At 44.4% G+C, this 21,106-nt stretch overlaps 1 protein-coding gene across 3 annotated transcripts in view; it reads left to right on the forward strand.

Annotated features, from left to right (window-relative positions):
* Nucleotides 1-20,376, forward strand: part of LOC309588909 (myosin regulatory light chain 2, smooth muscle minor isoform) — a 206,085-nt gene extending 185,709 nt beyond the window's left edge. Inside the window, exons 2-5 of one of the 3 annotated variants that reach the window (XM_082308719.1) lie at nt 11,523-11,556; nt 17,057-17,254; nt 17,424-17,585; nt 18,647-20,376. In XM_082308719.1, the coding sequence (XP_082164845.1) occupies nt 17,071-17,254; nt 17,424-17,585; nt 18,647-18,819 (519 nt within the window). In that variant the 5' untranslated portion in view covers nt 11,523-11,556; nt 17,057-17,070 and the 3' untranslated portion in view covers nt 18,820-20,376. Of the gene's footprint in view, nt 1-11,331; nt 11,635-17,056; nt 17,255-17,423; nt 17,586-18,646 lie in introns of those variants that run through there. The other 2 variants (XM_082308720.1, XM_082308718.1) reach the window with 2 other exon arrangements.
* The last annotated feature ends 730 nt before the right edge of the window (nt 20,377-21,106 follow it).

Genomic DNA, 21,106 nt, shown 5'->3' on the forward strand with positions numbered 1-21,106 from the left:
AGGGTTAGAGCTGCATCACTGCTAGATTGTCATGAGGGCTCACAGAGCTACAGACATTTAGTACGAGCAAGCATATGAAGTCCAGAAACGTGGTTAGGTCTTCAGCTGCATGTCCAGATAAAGGATGTGGACCTGAGAAGAAGAAAATAATCTTTCCGTATGTTCTGAAAGAGCTGCATACCAATCCACGGAAGCTGAAGTGGTTTCAGGAGTTTAATGACCCATATGAAGGAAGATTAACTTCTTCATGCTGGACACTGGCAAGGGAAAGCCACTGATAAGTCATCAGTGTTAGAGACAAGCAATCTGTATTTACCTTGCTTAGCACTGAAAGCACTGAGTTGTACAGATATTGCGAGCTGTGAGAACACGGAGCTGTGGCAAGGATATGCATTTTAAAATTTGAATCCACTCATTAAAATTGCTGAATAACATTAATTTTCAGAGCACTGCATCTCCGAATTACGTGTACAAATAATAGATCAGTATTCTGAACGTAAGCTCAGACTAGCTAATCAACCACACGGTTATTTGCATAGATCAGTGAAAACTGCTGAAAGCACTACTGATATTCACAATCTCTAGCAAACACAGCAATGCCTTATTTGTTCTTTAGTTTTTCTTTCCAAGTGTCAGATACAAACCTAATATTATTTCACTGAAAATAAGTAATGAGCAAACAGAAACCAACTGTACAATTCACAAAACTCTGTAGTTTCAGTCCCTTCTCAGCGCAAGTTCTTAAAACAAGCTTGTAATGTCAAATTGATTTTGGAATTCAAATAATTTAACCTAGGAGAAGCAATTACCTGGGAAAGACACATCTTAAGAATCCCAAAATACTTCAAGGAAGAAAGACTATACGTTAAAGCATTACTATGCAAGACGTAGTATTCAAGAAGTTTGTGAAAAGCACTCACTAGGTGAGTTGCATATACACTGAATTAATAGCCAGCTTTTTATAATGGTGGACTTAAGAGTTCATGGGGAACTAACGATTCATTCAACATTATCACAACTTGAGCAGGCAGATGTAGGGCTGCCAAATCTGAACACAGTCTCAGGGAATGGCTCCGGTAGAGTCCAGGCACACGGGGGTTATCCTTTCCCTGCCTTTTTTATGCTGTGATGTCTGTCTTTCCAGTCTGCCCATGGGGGTGGAAGGCGACAAGGAGCTACGATGTAGGAGCCAAATATGTGCAAGACTGACCAGAGAATATAGTGCTGGAAATGCATTTCAACCTCCAGTCATCCAAGTCAAATTTGCAAACATTAAAATCCTGCCACATAACTGGCTTTGTAACTTTTCCTTTCTTTTTTTTTCTCCTTTTCCTGTAGCACAATTAAATGGAGATCTATTTCCAAAGTGCATTTGCAAACTATTTAGTATTTAAAGCTTTTGAGTCATGATCACTTTGCTGCTGCATAGCTACATCTTATTCTGAAAACGGTTCCTCTTAGAGTTTGTTCAGTAGAGCAGGTCCACCCCTCCTTAGTGCCAGTATTAACTTCGCTGGCCAAGGAAGATGTTGCAACCTAATTCTCTGCAACAACTGGAAGGCTGGTGGTCTCCTTGCTCTGCTTGTATTTCTCCTGCTCACCTAGTAAACATGCCACAGAGGCAGCTTGGCAGCCATTTGAAACCTGCCGGGGATCTGGCATTAATAATCCTGCGTTTTTGTCACAGAATGTCTTTCATTCTGGTGTCCTTATATACACTTCTTTTGTGATTAACATTAGCTGTCTCCAGTTCAAGAAGCTGAAGAGATACCCGCATCCTGAGTTTCGTCTCTGTGAGTCTCTAAATTGTTGATAAGTGTATTATAAAAATCTTTGTCTGCATATGCCCTTATTACTTGACCTCACTGTTGCTGCTAGTGAGCTGGCAATGGGGCAGAAAAGTCTCTTTTGCCCAGGTACTTTCTGCTTTTGAACTTCACATAATAATAATTCCTCCAGCACTCATCCCCTGTGTATTAAAACAGACTAGATGAGTAATTCAGAGAACTACACACAGAGGGCTGTACTCTTCATGGATAGGCACGCACTGTACGTGATCCTAAAAAGCCTGCTAACATAATTGCAACAAAATCTCTTTATCGCAAGAGATGCCGCTCTGCATCGCCCACTACACTGCTAACCCCAACGGATACGATTCCTAATCTTTATATCTATCATGAGAAAAACAGTGGAAGGAAGATAGCCTCTAGAATTATTATCTCTATATACATACAGTCTTTGGATTAATTAGAAACATTCTTACAGATAACAGCATAATCTTTGTAGGAATAATTAGAACAGTGATACAGACCCACAACACTCAAAGTTACTAGATAAAGTTAGAAGAGTGTGGAGTCTGGAGTTCATATCATTCACTGTGTTATAAAGCTGATACCAACCCAAGCACTAAATGTGGACCGCAGAAAATACAGGGCATATCTTTGTTTACTATTTATAGTCACATGCAAAAACAGAGGGAAAGCATTTGGCCACTAGATGTGTCTTATTTTCTATGAGATGGTCCAAATTTGAGCCCATCTGTTGACCATTTATCACCTCCTGGCAGTTCTTTGAAGTTTAGCCACAGTTACTGTATTTGCTCTTGCAAAAAGGATTATTTAAACATCGCTTTAGCTCTGGCCAAAGGCCAAAGAAAATTAAAGTTAGCTACAAGGGAGAGATCAAACTGAATAGTTCAAGCCTATTTTCACATTCTGTGGTTTTATGAATTAAAGTTTTAGGTTACTTAACTTGCAGAGGCTGAACTTCTTGAAAGTTTCAGATTCCAATGGGATTTTGGGAAAAATCTGTGCAATTAATCCACACTGGGGGAAAACAGCAATATTTTTGGGCCAGAAACATATTATTCTTAAAGATTTTTGCCAGTGTTTTCTTGTATTTATCTATATATGATGTAGAAACAGTTTTCGTCAAGCCATTCAGAGACACCTTGAAATTTTTAATACATTTATTTATCATTACTTCTGCAGGTCTGAAAGCATCATTAAAATAAAATACACAATGAACATTTTTCAGCCAATATCAGATTTCTCTCGTTTTGCCTACAGAAAAAATGTTAACTTATTAAGCATACCACAGTACTTTACACTCTTCCCATCAACAAAAAAGTCATGTGTTTGGGGTTTCAGAGTGGAAGGGTGTGTGCTGCTCTGACAGCAATCGCGGGCAGGCAGCTGAATCCTCAGCCCACGGCTGTAAGCGTGGGGCACGTCTGATAACAGCCCTGCAAAAGGTATTAGTGGCTTCCTGATGCAGGGCTGATTTTCTGCTTATCCTCCTGCACCTGTGTAAAATTTTACTCTTTCGTTATAGCTCTCTAGGGACTGTTACACTAGCTGGCAGAGTAAATACAGAGTACGTCCCTTCCCTCTGCTAACACCAGCAGGGACTCGTGACCAAGTGCAGCTGCATAATGACTGCTAGAGGGTTAACAACAGCTGCTGATGAGCTCCAGAAATTCCTGGTGGAGCCATTAATTTTTTTTTTGTTGCCGGGTTGTTAATGAATAAGGGAACAAGTCTGCCTGCCGGCAAAGCTCAAGTGAGCAGTGCCTGGTCTCGTGCACGCGCTGCCTGCCCTGGAAGGGGGGTCCCTCTCCAGGAGGGCGCGGGAGCAGTGGGAAACCCAACCTGCAGCAAGGAAGCCAGAGTCCTGTGTTTCCCCAGCAGCTGCTCCAGAGAAAGCAGCGAGGGCTGGGCAAGCGGAGTCCGGTGGGAAAAGGGCTGGATGAGGGCTTCAAAATTTCCAGTTGGAAAGGTGGGAGCTTGTCCTTGCTTGTCCTTTTCTCTTCCTCGAAATCGGTACAAGTAGAGGAAAAGGGAAAAAATGATCTGATTACATCTGTCAGATACCCCAAGGAAGCCTTTTTGGGGTGCAGTCATAGGGGAGCATGGTCCATCAGCAGCTGTTCTGCAATATGAGACACTTACAAAAAGACTACCTTTAAAATGTGAATATCTAGAGAGACTGCAAAACAGGGTTTTTGATTCCCACTACCATTTGCAATCAGCTCCTGTTCACTATTATCACTCCAGAGCCACGGGTCAGATTACAGTTTTGGGTGGAGCATCTGGAAAATGACTATGCTCTCCCTTATCCTCACTTTCAGTTGCAGAAGTTGAGTCAAGTTACACATGCCATTTCACCTTATCGTCTGGTTTCTGGTCTCAAGGCTGCTTTCGTGTGTAAAATGGCCAGAGACTTAATATTTGTTTTTTTAAAGTAAGATTTCCTTTTATAAAGCACAAAAGACAGCTCTCTAAACAAGGGCTTTTGAGACATCTTCCCAGGTCAACAACAGAAAAAATTGTATTTCCTTCCATAGCTGGCAACAGGGAGCCAGTGGAGTCCTGGGTGCAAAAAGAACGTCCAGATAATGTTCAGTGGGATAGGCTTACAAATAGGAAAATTTCAAAATATTTGATTTTAAAAGCATTTATGTCTTTCATCAATTTTTCACAGTCCTCATTAAGTCCTCATTAGTTTTCCTATACTACACAAGGGAGAGAACATGTTCTTAATCCTAACATGAAAATTAACATGTTCCTGTGGGCTATCCAGGTAGACCTGAACTAGGAAGCATGGCTAGAGAAGGACAGTGTACCTAGAGCTTTGTGAAGCTGGGTTTAATTTGCTGTGTTCATTTGCTCATTTTTTCATTGTAATTTATTTGCTTGTTCACTTCTGTCCATGTGCTTATTTCATCAATTCTCACCGAAAAGGATTCATAAACTATGAGCTCTCCATTGGCTTTCAGGTTTGAATGAAACTCACCCCAGACCTCATTTTTTCCAGCTCTTGGTCTACTCTAGAATATTTGTTTTCATATACTTTCCAAGCACTTGGATATTTTATTCAACCCAGATTTATTCAAAATTTCCTTTTGGCCTGTTCTAAATTCAATCCAGATTCAGAGGAAAATTGGCAAACCTCATTCCAGCGGTAGGTCAGCTCTGGCTCATCACGCTCACACAGGTAACGGCTGAAAACAAGGAGACTAATTTTGTGTATGCAAGCAGAAAACATATTTACCGTAGGTGTTGTTGATTACTATGATATTGTACTTCTTACTGCATTTGCAACTTTGATTGCAATACTGTAAGCCAAAATGCTTTCCAACCACAAAAAAATATTTGCGATTTTCATAAAATAAACACCGATTCCCAACCTGCATCGAAACCAGAGACTGCTCAGCGTTTCATCACAGGTGAAACTGTGACGTCAGGTTTCACAGAGCTTTAACAGCTGTGATAAACCGAGCTCTCAGGAAAGCTTCTGAAGCAACCAGAGCTCGGAGACACTTCTGCGTCTTTCTGGTGGTCGGGAAAAAGCGATTAACAGCAGCGAGGCAGAGCAAAGAGGGGCTCCTACAGCAAGGCAGACCGCCATTTTGTAAAATGTCCAGCAATTGCTCTCGCCGGAGGCGGGCAGACGCTCGCTACCGGCATTTGAGGGACTCGGAAGCACCCCAAGCGTCCCCCCGCGGCTCGTGCCGGGTCTTACCCCTTCCTTTTCCCGGCCACAGCAGGATTTAGCCCCAAATCGATTCAATGTCGTTTTACAGCGCCCTCTCCTGCCGGTGGCGGTGCCGGACGCCGCCGGCCTCCCGGTTCCCGCCCAAATGAGGAGCTCCCCTCGCTGGCGGCGGCCGGTACGGGACCGCCCGCCGGGCCGGCGGCTTGCGGGGACGCAGGCGTGCCCAGCTCAAGGTCAGGTTTAGAAACCAAGATGAGTAAATCACCCTCGGCCTCCCCAGAGCCTGAAAGCAGGCAGCAGCAGGGCTCCGGTGCGGGCTGCTGGCAGCGGGGCGAGGAGGGAGCTGCCGGGAGGATGGACTCCGAGCCCAGGCGGACGGCGTCTGTCCTGCCGCGGGGCCCCCGATGGGGATGGAGTCTCTGTCCCGGGCTTTGTAAGGACAGTGTGGAAAAGTAGCAGAGCCCTGCTGTAAATAAAACAGACGTCTTCCTCCTGGAGCACGGCATAATCATAAGAGCTATTTAATCCAGATGGGGTTTGTGCACCCCCAACTCCTGCACAACCTGCGTAACCCGCCCACAGGTCAGTAAGGTGTGACAGAAGTTGTCACAGGGCAGAACGGGCCGAGAGGATGGACGGACCTTTTATTCCTTTTATTTCCAGTGCTTGCAATGCCCAGTGCGTGGCTGGACTCCTTGCCTGCAACATTAGAACCAGGTTTTGTCCCAGAATGAAAGGGCAGATCTGCTTCACGCATAATCCAGCAGCGCAAAGTGAAAGAGAGATGCGTTTGCAAGATTAAAAAGAAAAGAACATTGCAGAGATGTTCAAACTAAAAACAGTCCTGTGACACTGATCATGTCTGGGAAAAAAGTAATGTGGCCTGGGAAAAAAGTAATGGACCAGATAGAAGTCTCTGGAAAGAGCAAGAAAGATAAATATAAGATCTGATGTCATCCAGCATACTGTAATCAAAGGTAACTTTATTTTTAATCAGTACTTTGTAGTTACTTGCTGTTCAGCCATACCGGAGGACTAACTCACTACATAGACCCAGCTGTTTGCTATGGACAGCCCACCAAAGCGCTCTTTTTTAACGCTTCAGACACTTTGGTCATTTCTCTTCCACACGCTGTTGCTCATGGCCTCATGCTGTGGGAGAACGGCAGCTCGGCTCAGACGGCGCTTTTGCTTGGTTTGTTCTCAAGCGTATTGATGCCACTTTGCATTTTCAAAAACATTTCTTTACTTCAGCTGCGAGTGGGAGATCCGAGTTGTGTGAGAAGCAAACAGACAATAAGGATAAAGCGGCTCAGCCTGCGCAGAGCAAGCAAGCGGCAGCACCTCTGACTTCTCCACAGGCACATCTTCACGGGTTGGTGAGGCGCAGGGCCGTGCCCCATCCGAGGAATGCCCTAGGAACGGCACTGCCAGCCCCGCAGCGTGGCACCTGCCTTCCCCCTCCTGCTACCAGCTGGAGCTGCACTGTTTAAGTAAACTCATATTATTCACTGTAGTGCGGAAGATGTGCGTTGATTGCTAGAATTGGTAACGAGTGAGAGCATGTTCCTTTCCTGACTGTCAGTATTGGTGATTCCCAGAATGTAACTATAGCCCGGCTTCCTTGGTTTATTTTATATAATAGTCTGACTATATTATTGTTTACATAACTGAAGACCATAAAATAATATATTCTCTTGAACTTTGTTGCAAATGTATTAAGCTATTGTTGCTATTATTATTATTGTTGTTGTTGTTATTGTTATTATTTTTATAATTTTTGTTATTGTTATTATTTAACTACTTTGGTAATTGTTTCATTTCTAGACAAAGATAATAAAACATTTGAAAAGCATTAGAAAAATTGCTAGATTTGACATATGGTTAGAGTAGGTAAATCATCTACTTGAGGACAGTGCTCAGCTTTGGTTTCTTTGAACGCTCTAGGTCCCACTAAGTTGTTTGGTTTTTTTTTTTTAATAAAGCATGAGCTTCATTAAAGTATGCGGTTCATTAAAATATGCTTCTCCCAGTAAAATACATCCTCACAGAGAAGACACACTGATGAAGAGCTGTGACATTCTGGCCCTTTACTTCCACATGGCCAGGATTTTGCTGGCTGCAGACTCTTCTTGGTAAATTGATATAATTCATTTTAGGCTGCCTGGATTGCAATATGATCATTTCCATGGAGGGGAATCATGTTGCATGTATGTGGAAAATACCAATCTACATGCAGAATAAGGTATTATTGAGAGTGAGAAGTTCCCCAAAAGTATATAAAAAGCAGCAGTGGAGATCCTTATGGCAGTGGAGCGTGAAAATACATGGCAGATGCAAGCAGATGCCAGTGACCAGGCAAGCCCAGGAAGGCAGACCCTTCCCCAAACAAGCCACCACAGAGGAGTTCCCATGCAGATTGCCTGTGAGCCAAGAGAGGAGCCTGTTCGCTCCATTAATAGTGTATTTGCTGCAATGAGGCTATCTATGCATACAAAACAGACAAGAACCCAGAAAGATTAGCCTAAGTCTAGTGTGTATTCAAGACTGAGTTTACAAGCAGCCTTGAAAAATTTCTTTAGAGACCTCTGGCCTCTGAGGAAGCAGCAGTTAGGTCACTTTAAAGTAGATATTAAAGTTATTTAGTTGTCCAAAGATCGGAAGTTCATAGGCTTTTTGGAAGTGTGCAAGCTTCTAAATCCCATTGAAGGTAGACTCCAAAACTACTTATTGAATATCCTTTTACATTCCCACCTGCAGCCTTTATGTATCGCTGGTTGTTTAGCCCACCTGTGCTTCAGTTTCACCACCTGTAAGGTGGAACTCATGATGCTTGTATACTGTCTAAAGAAGTTTAATGAGAGCTAATGAAGAAGAACGTTACAAATGAATCGTGTATCTTTTCTATAACTGGTTAATTATTTTTTCTGGAAACAGGATTGCTCTTCATGAATCAATATTACTGCCATCTGTATTTCTTAAAGATGGCTGAAATCTAGTGAGTCTCTAAATTTCTCCCCGCTTCTCTAAATAAAAGGTTGCACACCTTTTCCTATGAAGAAATGATTCAGAGAAAAATCTTGTGAAAGGTCAATGGGCAATAAGGTAAACTCGGCTATAGTGATTTAGAGTATAGGCTGAAGTCCTCCATGGTTAGTCAATATATTAAGTATTGCTCATTGTGTTAAACATTAAACCTGGCAGCTACTCATACCCAGACACTTCAGACACACATCCCAGGTATGAAGGCTTATTCTGACAGGTCCTCCTACATATTCATTATTCACATTTTAGCCTTTGATTGTTCTTTTATTTGTACATTTTTCACTATTTAAATTTTGGGTAAGCTAAAAAATTTATTTTTTAATAGGTCATTGAAATAAGTATACTTATAAATCATTGACTTAATATTGTATCAAGTTTTGAAGGAAAAAATTAGGAAATCATTTGTTATCCAATATTACTCATTTCATTGTTGGATAAAAATACAACCTCTAATGTAGATAAACATTTCCCTTCCTGCTCTTATCAAGGCTAACTCTGCTAAATTACATGTCAATTTTGCCACTGACTCCAGCAGTACAAGTATTGGACTCTAGAACCATAAGAAACAGATGGAAAAAAGTGGTTCAGAACAGGCACGAGTTTCGTATGCGGCACGAGGAACGACCCATTTCTGGATGACGAGAGGAAAGGTGGTCTCAGCTCCCACGGCACAGTCGCTCTGCGACAGAAACGCGTCCGCTCGGGGTCAGGCACTGCCCATTGCGATGCAGAAGACTCATCCCAAGCGGGCGGCCTGCAGCATCCCGCCAGCCCAGCAGAGAAACGCGGGAGACGTGACAGAAACCACCGTGCTTCCCTGTAAATAAAAAATACCGCCAGCAGCACCAGCGACAGGGAAAGCCGTGCAAGCGGTTTTTAGTGCCTCAGCAGGCGCTGAGCAGCTGAGCGGGGGAGATGCTCCCCCAGAGCCCCGGTCTCCCCCCCCAGCCCTCCTCTCTGCCCCGGCCAGGGGAGCCCCTGGGGGGCACGGCCTGGCTGCTGCACCTCCCGGTGACGCGGTTCAGTTTATTTCCCTCAATAAAGTCAGAAATACGGGTAATCTCTCACTGTTTTCATAAACCATGTGAGAATTGGGTATACCTGAGCCCCCTGGCCACCTGTTACACCTGCTGGCATTGGCCAAGGCGGGTAAAAATTATTCCAAGAGGGGATGACATACGGACAACAAACTAGCATAAGCCATTCTACTTAGGAAACCAGGCCAGATACACCACCTTACTTGTTGTCTCTGAACCCAAGACAGACAAGTAATTAACTTGTTAAAAACAGTGCTCCAGATGTATCAGCTCCAGCTATACTTCATAGAATCACAGAATCGTTTAGGTTGGAAAACACCCCTAAGATCATCAAGTCCAACTGTTAACTGACATCTCCACCACTAAACCATGGCCCTAAGCACCGTGTCTACACGTCTTTTAAATACCTCCAGGGATGGGGACTCCATCACTTCCCTGGGCAGCCTGGTCCAGTGCCTCACTACCCTTTCGGTGAAGAAGTTTTTCCTAATATCCAACCTAAACCTCCCCTCGTGCAGCTTCAGGCCGTTTCCTCTTGTCCTATCGCTTGTTACTAGGGAGAAGAGACCGACCCCCACCTCGCTACAGCCTCCTTTCAGGTAGTTGTAGAGAGCAATAAGGTCTCCCCTCAGCCTCCTCTTCTCCAGGCTAAACAACCCCAGCTCCCTCAGCCGCTCCTCATAAGACTTGTGCTCTAGACCCTTCACCAGCTTCGTTGCCCTCCTCTGGACACGCTCCACCACCTCGATGTCCTTCTGGTAGCGAGGGGCCCAAAACTGAACACAGTACTCGAGGTGCGGCCTCACCAGTGCCAAGTACAGGGGCACCATCACCTCCCTGGTCCTGCTGGCCACGCTATTCCTGATACAAGCCAGGATGCCATTGGCCTTCTTGGCCACCTGGGCACACTGCTGCCTCATGTTCAGGCGGCTGTCAACCAACACCCCCAGGTCCTTTTCCACCAGGCAGCTCTCCAGCCACTCCTCCCCCAGCCTGTAGCGTTGCATGGGGTTGTTGTGACCCAAGCGCAGGACCCGGCACTGAGCCTTGTTGAACCTCATACAGTTGGCCCCGGCCCAACGACCCAGCCTGTCCAGGTCCCTCTGCAGGGCCTTAATGTTGTCACAACATACCGCCTCCTAAGAGCACATGACGGCGTAATAACATGTATTTTTACGTTTTATTGGCTTGGTTACGGGCTCCCCCGCACCACCACGCTGTCCTGGATATTCAATGACAACAGGGAACGCGATTTAGTTTTCTGTCAGAAAACGGGAACCGCGGAGGCCTGCGGCGCTTTATGAGGCCGTTGTAACTCTAATTACAGAGAGCCCCTCGCAGGGGCGGCACGGGCCGTTGGGAAGGGCAGTTTTGCGGCCGGTGTGAGGCGCAGGAAGGCGGGAGGGACGGGCGGCCCGCGGGGAGCCTGGGCCCGGCGAGCGGGGGGGTAAAGCCGGCCCGCGGGAACCGCGCCCGGCGGCGGGGCGGGGCGGGGCGGGGCGGGGCGAGGAGGTAAGGCCCCGCCCCGCCCGTCGCCGCGAGCCGGGCGAGCAGGAAACTCCCGCCGTTGCCTTACAAGGGCAGACGCGGCGCTGCCTCCGCCCCCCGCCCCTGGAATGCGGTGACGGCACCGCGCTGTACCAACGCTCCTCTCCTCCGGGTGGGGGGAACGGGACAGGGACCGAGCCCGAGCCCGGGGCCTTGGCCTCATCCTCCTGACGGGGGTAGAGACCCCTGAGAGGAAGCGAGAAACCCACAGTCGCCGTCGGGACACGCCCGTGCGCGGTGTGTGCCGCCTCGCCGCCGAAGCGACGAGCCTCCCCGCCACCTCTCCCCCCCGCCTCTCCGCGCGGATGGTCTCGCCCACGCCTTCCTTCCTCTGCGCCGGCGGGGCGGCGGCCGCTCGCTCCCCGGAAGTGCCGTTGTCGCTGCCGCCGCCGCCGCCCGCCGCGCTCGGACGAGGACCCGCAGCCGCCAGGTGAGGCGGGGCCGCCGCCAGCGCTCGGAGGGGGCCTCGGCGACGGTGACCGCCCGCGGGGTCGGCAGCCGGGGGGAGGTGAGGGGCGCGGCCGGGCCGGGCTGCCCGAGGAGCCGGGCCGGGGGTCGTTTGCGGCATCACCCGCCGCGGGGGCAGCCCCCCTCGGCCCCGCCTCGCCGCTGCCGGGCCCGGCTGGAGCCGTGCGCGGCGCGGGCCCCGCGGCTCTCCCTCAGCGGGGCGCTGGCCGCGGCTGTCAGCGGGGAGCCGCCCTGCACGGCCGGGGCTGGAGCCTGCGGGACCCCGCCTTGGCGGTGGTCCGCGGGCCGGCCTGCCCTGCCAGCCGGGCGGTGGGCCGCTGCCGCGGGCACCGGCAGCCGGGAGGGAGGGAGGGAGGGAAGGAGGGAGCGGCCGCCTTCCGGCCGCATCGACCCTCTCCGGCCCTTTCCTCGCCATGGTTAGGGCAGGGGAAGAGCCAGTCCGAAAGCCCCTGCAGCTGGAAGGGGTTGAGATAGCAGGAGAGGTCCTGACTCTGTCCTTAGCTGATTACGTTTTGAAATAATTATGGCCACGACAAAGCTATTGGGGACAGCTCGTAGTGGTTTCCACTCTCTGACTTGCAGGAGGAGGCTTTGTTCAGTCACAAAAACGAGGTTTTGAGGCAGGTTTGACTCCTGTAGAAGGGCTTAGGAAAACTTGTTAATGAGGAGTGTATTAAGCTGGCTTTCAAGACTAGGTGAGATTGCATAGGGTGTGTTTTTCTCCCCCCCCCCCCCCCCCCCCCCCGAAGTGTAATCTGCTCTTTATCGAGCTTTGCCACAGGTCTGCTGGAGTGCCTTGGTCTTGTCATCTCCTCCTGCTACCACCCAGACTGTGATGGACGGGTGGTGGTACCTGATGCTGTAATTGGTGACGTGGACAGAACTTGGGATTTAGTTTTGAGGCTGACTTCTGAATTCGATGATTTAAGAGAAGGCGGCCATTATATCTTAGTTTAATAATGTTCCCAAATAATTGGTAGTGTTAAAATATTCAGTGCTGAATTTTATGTAGACTCGCGCCACTGTTAGTGGCTTGTAAAGTTTCCTGTTTTATTGTCCGGCTCAAGCTCTTTTGTTGCTCAATTTTGTCTCCTTCTAGGGAGTAGCTTTTTCCCAGAGGTAAGGAGCATAAGATGACTTTCTGTGCTTCCGAATGACATCCATTGCTATTACTTGACTAAGCAAATGAATGTACATGTACAAGCAGTGCAGAGTGGCACAGTGCTATTACTACCTCTCTAGTCCACTGGGTGCAATTTATAAATTTTTTCAATATGTGAAAATTTTCATAAATAAAGGCTATGTTTTTGGAAATATCTTACGATAAGTCTCACAGGCAAGATCTTACTTTAGAAGTTTCTTGAATGGTTTCCAAACGAAGGCCCAGACCATTCAGTGCATCATAGTATTAAACAACAGACTAAACCTGCCTGTTGTGACTTGTGCTATCTAATGTGAAGTATTTCCATTTTTTTATCTACTGAAATTCTTCTATTTTCATCCTATACTTACCCTATATCAATTATAAAAGCATGATTTTTTTTTTTCTAAATAAATGACCTGGTGGATTTGTTGGATGAAATCCTCTTTTCTATAAAATTAGTGGGTCCAGTGTTTGACTCAAGTGAGGTTAGTTCTTGCCCGTTACATCATTCACTGTTGTACACAGAGATAATACTAAGTGTAAACACTTGGAACTTTTTCATGATAAATTGATCTCTTTGGCAAACTTGATTGATGTCCTTGTTTATCTGAACACGTTCCAATTTATCACCCTCTTTCTAATAGAGTTTTCCAGAGCTGAGTGCAGTATTTTATAGAATCACAGAATCGTTTAGGTTGGAAAAGACCTTTTAAGATCATCAAGTCCAACCGTTAACCTAGCACTGCCAACTCCACCACTAAACCATGTCCCTAAGCACCATGTCTACACGTCTTTTAAATACCTCCAGGGATGGCGACTCCATCACTTCCCTGGGCAGCCTGGTCCAATGCTTGACCACCCTTTCAGTGAAGGAATTTTTCTTAATATCCAACCTAAACCTTCCCTGGCGCAGCTTGACACCATTTCCTCTTGTCCTATCACTTGTTACTTGGGAGAAGAGACCAACCCCCACCTTGCTACAGCCTCCTTTCAGGCAGTTGTAGAGAGCAATAAGGTTTCCAACTCAGCCTCCTCTTCTCCAGGCTAAACAACCCCAGCTCCCTCAGCTGCTCCTCATAACACTTGTGCTCCAGACCCTTCACCAACTTCATTGCCCTTCTTTGGACACGCTCCAGCACCTCGATGTCCTTCTTGGAGTGAGGGGCCCAAAACTGAACACAGTATTCGAGGTGCGGCCTCACCAGTGCTGAGTACAGGGGCACCATCACCTCCCTGGTCCTGTTGGCCACACTGTTCCTGATACAGGCCAGGATGCCATTGGCCTTGGCCACCTGGGCACACTCCTGGCTCACATTCAGCCAGCTGTCAACCAGCATCCCCAGGTCCTTTTCCGCCAGGCAGCTCTCCAGCCACTCCTCCCCAAGCCTGTAGCGTTGCATGGGGTTGTTGTGACCCAAGTGCAGGACCCAGCACTGAGCCTTGTTGAATCTCATACAGTTAGTCCCAGCCCAATGATCCAGCCTGTCCAGGTCCCTCTGCAGGGCCTTCCTGCCCTCCAGCAGATTGACACTTCCACCCAACTTGGTGTCATCTGCAAACTGACTGAGGGTGCACTCAATCCCCTCATCCAGATCATCAGTGAAGATATTAAACAGGACCGGCCCCAGCACTGAGCCCTGGGCAACACCACTTGTGACCGGCCGCCAACTGGATTTGACTCCCTTCGACACAACTCTTTTGGCCTGGCCATCCAGCCAGTTGTTTTTTTACCATTTCAGGCATAGCTGCACCAAACTTGGGCTGAAAGGCACTACAGTCTTGTGAGACCTAATGTTTCTCTGTATGCAGGCTGACAGGTCTCTTTAAGTGAGAGTCATGCCGTCTGTATGGCTGCCTCCCAAGCCTGGTTGATAGAACCTTAGAAAATAGTAATGCAAACATTGGCAAATTTTTCATCTTCTCTAGTACGATATACTGATACGGCAATCTTCTGAACAGAATTAGAAAGAAACAGTCTCTCTTCCCACCATGTGTAGCTACAGTCAGCAGTAGTCTGCTTTTGTTACCTCCTCTCGATTAGGATTCAGTTATACCTGAGAGAAGTGCAGGTAGTGGCTTGCTCGGAGCACTGCCTTGCAGCACATGCAAAGTCAACTTTTTAGTTTACTTTGAATAGGCCATATCCTGAAAAGTATGAATTATTTCAGGGACCAGTTATTAACAGATAGTCTTTGACTCTATTCTGGGTAGTGGAACTTTTAATCAATAATTCAGAGTTTAACAGTAACTTGCACAAGGGTTTTTACAGAGGTAAGGAAAAGACTGCACAACCCTTGACTGCAAATTGAAAGCAAACTACCTTTATTGTCAGCTGTCTTCATAAATATCTAGATGTCAGGAGTTCATATTTATTTGTTGAAGTGTTGTTGGAGGCCAAACATCTCAGATAGCTTGTGGTTAGTGAATGCAATGAAGAGAACTTCGGTGTTGTTGAGTGATGCGCAGTTGCATTTCATAGGCTATTTTTAGTTCGGGACATAATGGTTTTTTTAATACGTCAGAAGAACGTTGCATATGCACGTAGCATTTAAAAGTGTGGAATTAGCAGGGGAAATCAGTAACGCTCTTTGTAGACAGACCGAGAAGGACGTAACTATGGAATATCCTTTTATGATCCAGATGCTTGGTACAGCATGTCATGTATCTGATACAAAACAAGGTAAAATATCTTTCCTTTAATTAAAAACAAAAAACCTAACTGCTTTTTTCCTGAATATTGAATTGATTGACCATGTAAGGGAGTTACTTAGCTTAATTTTACTCCCTTTTGAGTATGAATCCAAGTTAGTGACTTCAGTCTTGCTTTTCAGGAGTCTAACAGAAAATGTAGTAACTTTGAGCAAACTATCGGAGAAACCATTACAACTGTGCTGTGGCTCTGATTAGAATTGCACTTCTGACCAGATAATTTTTTTTAAAGTTATAAAATTAATACTTAGTGTAAATTTCAAAATGTTGGCATTCTTGTGACTACAGGCGAAGCTTAAATTTGTCCTCTTTCAGGACACTTGGTGCTTCCTGTAAAATTCAAAATCAAGGATGGAAGGGATCTGGTTTGCATAACATTTGATTTGGGCATAATAAAGGATTATAGCAGCATGGATTGCTTGCATTAGATAAAACTAAAGCATAGAGGTGTACAAGACTCTTAGAAACAGCATTAAAGAGGGTCTACCTTACTTTGATCCAATAGCAATGTTGAGGTCGTTGTGTTTGCATTTCAGTGAATGACTCAGCTTTTCCTGTTTGTACCATCAACCATAGTTGAACACTGAATGTATCTTCCCAGCTAAAAAGCAGTTAACTTGAAAGCCTCATGTCTACCCTGATTATATTAGTGTTATAACATGTAAACTACCACGTTTATTTCTTCATTTGATAGCTCAAGGGAAACAATGAAATTAATATATTTGTGATACATGAAACTTTATAAAGAGTCTATGAGAATATAGAAATGTTTTAAAAGCTTGATAATGTGAAAGAAACAATCTTCAGATTTTTAGAACTACTATGTCAATTTATTTTAAAAGAGACTGTGCTTGCATTTGCATATGTATTGTGTAATAGTTCCACTGTGTAAGAGAATTGCAATGTAGTGCTTTTGAACCACGTCAGTGTCCTTTTTCTAACACACACAATCCTCTAGTTGACTTTGAAAGCACTGTAGCAGGAGTTCTTTGGCAGATCTCACTCCCAGCCCCAGCTCCATCCAATGATCTTCACAAAAATATTAGGCTCTCATCAGAGTCATTTTGGGTCCTGAGACCTACTGCTCTTTTAACAGCAGCTATTGTAACAAAATGCTATTCAGAGCCTAAAATACTGTTTTTTTCCTTCCTAAATGTTAGTTTAGCATCCTGCTTGATTTATTTAACCATGACATACTATGCTAGGTAACAGCCCACGTCCTTCTGCGTGGTAGGTCAACAGTGCCTCCTAAACTGCTATGTATGTAGTTGTCTTAATTTGTGGAAGATGCAAATAGAGAATTGAATCAGCAATACAAGCGCTGTGTGAATTTCATTTCAAGAACTATGATTTGATTTGTTTTTTAATGTAGCCTGCTATTGGCCTACAGTGCCAGTCCCTGAATCCTGAAAGACATTATGCTTAATAGCAAATGAAGTCCAAATGAAAGAAAACAGTAGCAGGAAATATTAAAATAAATGTGTACTTTGGGGTATTTACTTATAACATGGAATTCGATATTCCTTTATCCATCTCTCTGGATAAATATCCATCAGATATCCATCTGATTTAATAAGGCTAAATCTTGGATATGTTTCTGTCTCCCTAGAACCAACAGCCACCATGTCTAGCAAACGGGCAAAGACGAAGACCACCAAGAAGCGCCCTCAGCGTGCCACTTCCAACGTATTTGCAATGTTTGATCAGTCGCAGATTCAGGAATTCAAGGAGGCCTTCAACATGATCGACCAGAACAGGGATGGCTTCATTGACAAAGAGGACTTGCACGATATGCTCGCCTCCCTTGGTAACGTCACTTCTCTTCTGTTTATGGTTGCCAAGCAAATCTGTGCTGTTAAACGAAAATACTGAGTTTGGGACAGCTTATGAGAGGTGTCTCGGGTTGCATTATGCCATCAGATTACTTTTTCGTTTAGTTTGAAAGCTGAACCAAATATGAATCCCTTTATTTGTAGGAAAGAATCCAACGGATGAATACCTAGATGCCATGATGAATGAGGCTCCAGGCCCCATAAACTTCACGATGTTCCTCACAATGTTTGGTGAGAAGTTAAATGGCACCGATCCGGAAGACGTCATCAGGAATGCTTTTGCTTGCTTTGATGAAGAAGCAACAGGTACGTGGGTGAAATAACAGTGTACGTGTATTATTTCTACTTACTTTTCTAACAATAAATACTTGTATTCATATAAGTGGTGATAAATTTTTTCACTCTGAAAATTCTGATTTCTGCAAACTAAAAATCATGCCATGTATCCTCAGCAGCTCAAATTAGCTTTTCAAACACTATAAAACTTAAAATCTCAAACTTCTGGCACTTTGGTTCTGTGTTTCAAGACAGGAGAAAGGAAAAAAGATGTTGATTGGGAACCAGGGTCTTAAATTTTTCCTAACTTAAAATTCAGCTTCAGGACAACTTTTGTAAGGGGAATCCTTGTTGTCAAAGCTGTTGTGCCTTTATGAAGAACTTGTTTTCTGTCAGCAAGTATTCACCTTCCCTCTGTTAAGCTGCACTTAAAGGAGAAGAAAATTCATACAAGAAAAACTGTGTGTGACTCACAAGAGTGCTGATAGGAGGAATCACAAGTTATACAAGGCTGCTTGTTTAATAAACAATGCCAAAAATTTATTCTTTGCAACCAGTCTAGTAAATCTGAGTTTTGTCACTGGTTTAAGATCAATTTAAAATCTTTGAAGTATTTTAAACTTCCCTGTGTTTCATGCACTTGAACATTAGTAGTCAAGTTCCATCTTTTTTTTTTTTTTTTTAGTGGCTTTCATTAGGAATGTTCAAGACATGGATCCCCTTTGTGTAAAATATACAATTGTTAAAAGGCTCTCAGTACTACTGGGAGTATAGCCCTTCTGTTGGGAAGAAGGTCCAATATGTATACTGGCAAATTTATATATTCTTTGAAACAACACAGGCAAATCAGAAAATGGCCTTCACTTGAAGTAGTGAGACCATGCAAATGCACCTAAGAGGCTTGGCTTGATGGAATGCTTGCAATTATTTGGCAATTATAGTTATAGGCTATAATGGCTTTGTTTTCATTTGGCAACAAAGACTGTAGGTCTCTTTAATTGAAACAAGGAATTCAAAGAAAGAAATTATCATCCGTTAGCAGATAAATGTAAAAACTCCTTTTCCTTATGCCCTCTTACATTGTGTTCTAGGGTTCATTCAGGAAGACTACCTGCGAGAGCTGCTGACGACCATGGGAGACAGGTTTACCGATGAAGAGGTGGATGAGCTGTACAGAGAGGCACCCATCGACAAAAAGGGGAATTTCAACTACATTGAATTCACGCGCATCCTGAAACACGGAGCAAAAGACAAGGATGACTGAGCAAGTCCCTGGATACCTGCAGATTATCTCTACTTTACAGTTATGTTTATTTTTGAGGGTTTCTTCCTGATAGAACTTGTTGCATGCATTTAGCTTTACAGCCTCTGCCTTTCTCAATGTATTTATCTATTCCAGGCCATTTAGGCACATTTGCACCTGTGTAATCAGACTGGAAGTGGGGAAAATGTTGTGAGGAAAAGGATATGGGGACAAAGATCCATGGACTTTTGATAGTCCAGGAAAATAATCTCAATGATTCTGGTTTAGCTGGATTTTTACATTTTTGTAATAAAGGCCATTTTGAAATAAAGATTGCTATATAGGTAAAATACCTCCAATTCTTTTGTGAAGAATGACATTTCTATTATGCATTTACAAATGCAGGTTGTGTTAATTGTATTTTACTTGCAGTTGCAAGTCAAGCTGGAAAACTCATTTTCATAATGTTTTGTCCAGTGTCACACAGTTCTGAAATGCTCCTAGCAGTATGTGCTGGTGTCTTTAAAAATGCAGCTGTACAAACCTCTTATCTCAGGTTTTTGAAGTGGCATCTGACTGGTGTAAGTAGTTAGCCAAAGAAATGGCTAGGGAAGATTGTTACAATTGCCTAATAGCCAGCAGAGAACATTTATGGTTCTTAAGCAGGTATCATGCCCAGCTTTTATTTCCTTTTAATATTGATAGTTTTTTAGCAATATTTTCATGTCAAAGTCTGCATTCCTGCTTGCTAAGCTTTTATGCTGGCAATAAGTGGGAATTAGGCATATTTTTTTCCCTTCTGCTGAAGGAAGCTTGTGCAAAGCAATCTGTTTCTGAGCTACAGTGTCTGTGCTGGCACTAATTAACAGCAATACGTGGCCCGAAAACCTATACAAAGCTTTATTGTTCCGTGGCTTTTAATTTGTGTGTGAGAATGTGAGCAAAGTAGTTCTGAAATTAACTTGGTAAAACCCTATACATGTTGAAGTCCCTCTTTAAAAAGATCATACATTTTCCTCAGCTACATCAATAAGGTGGCTTTTAAGCAAGCAAGACTCATTCATTCGAGAACAGCTGTGCTGATGCTGTCTCAGATACCAAGAAAAGAGGAAGGTTCTTAGTTCTCAGCATGACCGTGTCCTTCCACGTGTCTCATTGTCTTGGCTACAGCAAGCTGAAAAGCATAAGGGGAATTTATCTTGCCTTATCTTACCATCAATTGAAGTGATGACCTCTTATCCACAAATCATGTCCTGAGCTATTTCACATGACTTAAAAGACCCCAAGGAACAGAAATTTTACTTCAGCTAAAGGGCTTGTAAAAGCTGGGACAGCATATATAGTGTAAGGAGGGTTTGTCTCGTGTCCTGTGTGGTAGCACAAGGGCTTGCTTACTTAATCTTGTTTGTGTTCCCAGTATGGCAGGTCTTGAAGATATTCTGGCTTTAGCTTAGTAAATAAGTTAACTTGACAAAAGTATACTCATAGGCATAGTTTGATTTTTTTTTTTTTTTTTTTTTTTTTGTATCTGGGTGGTTTATTCTACTTTTGGACTTAAATAAAATGAGTTTTCAGCCATTCTTTTCCAATTTTGTGTTTTATCTGCTAACCGGAACTTAGCCTCAATTTTTTCTTTTTCTCCTACCCAGGCTATGTTCTTTGCTATACTACTACTGACTGCCACACCTGCTCCTTTTCTCAAAAGTTTGTTTTTAAACTATCCCAGTGCTCTTCAGTATGGTTGCTGAGGTATTTCTCCATGGGATGCCTGCAAGGTTCTCGCAACAGCTGATTCTTTTGGAAGGTAGTTCACAAGTTTGTATGGAAGCTTTCACCTACAATGCCCATGTGACAAAGACAACAGTGGGGATCTAGGAAACACTGTCTTGTTGAAATGTCGCTATGTAAGGTTAAGCTGCAGAACAGTTCTTTAGACTGATCTTGTCACATCTCTGCGATTCAATATTGTGTGCATACATGGAAGGAGCCTGCCCTAAGGATAGATGTAAGACTATCTTGATTATTGTTTCCCTTTGAATGTCTAAATGGTGTAAGATTCAGAGTATCAGTTGTCTTCTGTTAAGAACACTGGGTCCCCAAACCATTCTTTTCCTGATCCTGACCTCTCGGTAAATTTTAGGTGCTGGTATGTTAGTTATGCCGAGTAATTGGCAGGCAAGCCAGCTGGATTTTTCTTGCTGGAAGTAAGTTTTGAAGTAGTGATTTTTGAATCATGAGTTATGCAAAAGAGAATCTGGTATCCTCCTTGAGAGGAAATTGTCCACTTCAAAATCTTCTCTACTGCTGC

Source organism: Platalea leucorodia (assembly GCF_965183815.1).
Source record: "Platalea leucorodia genome assembly, chromosome: 1".
Lineage (NCBI taxonomy): Eukaryota > Metazoa > Chordata > Aves > Pelecaniformes > Threskiornithidae > Platalea > Platalea leucorodia.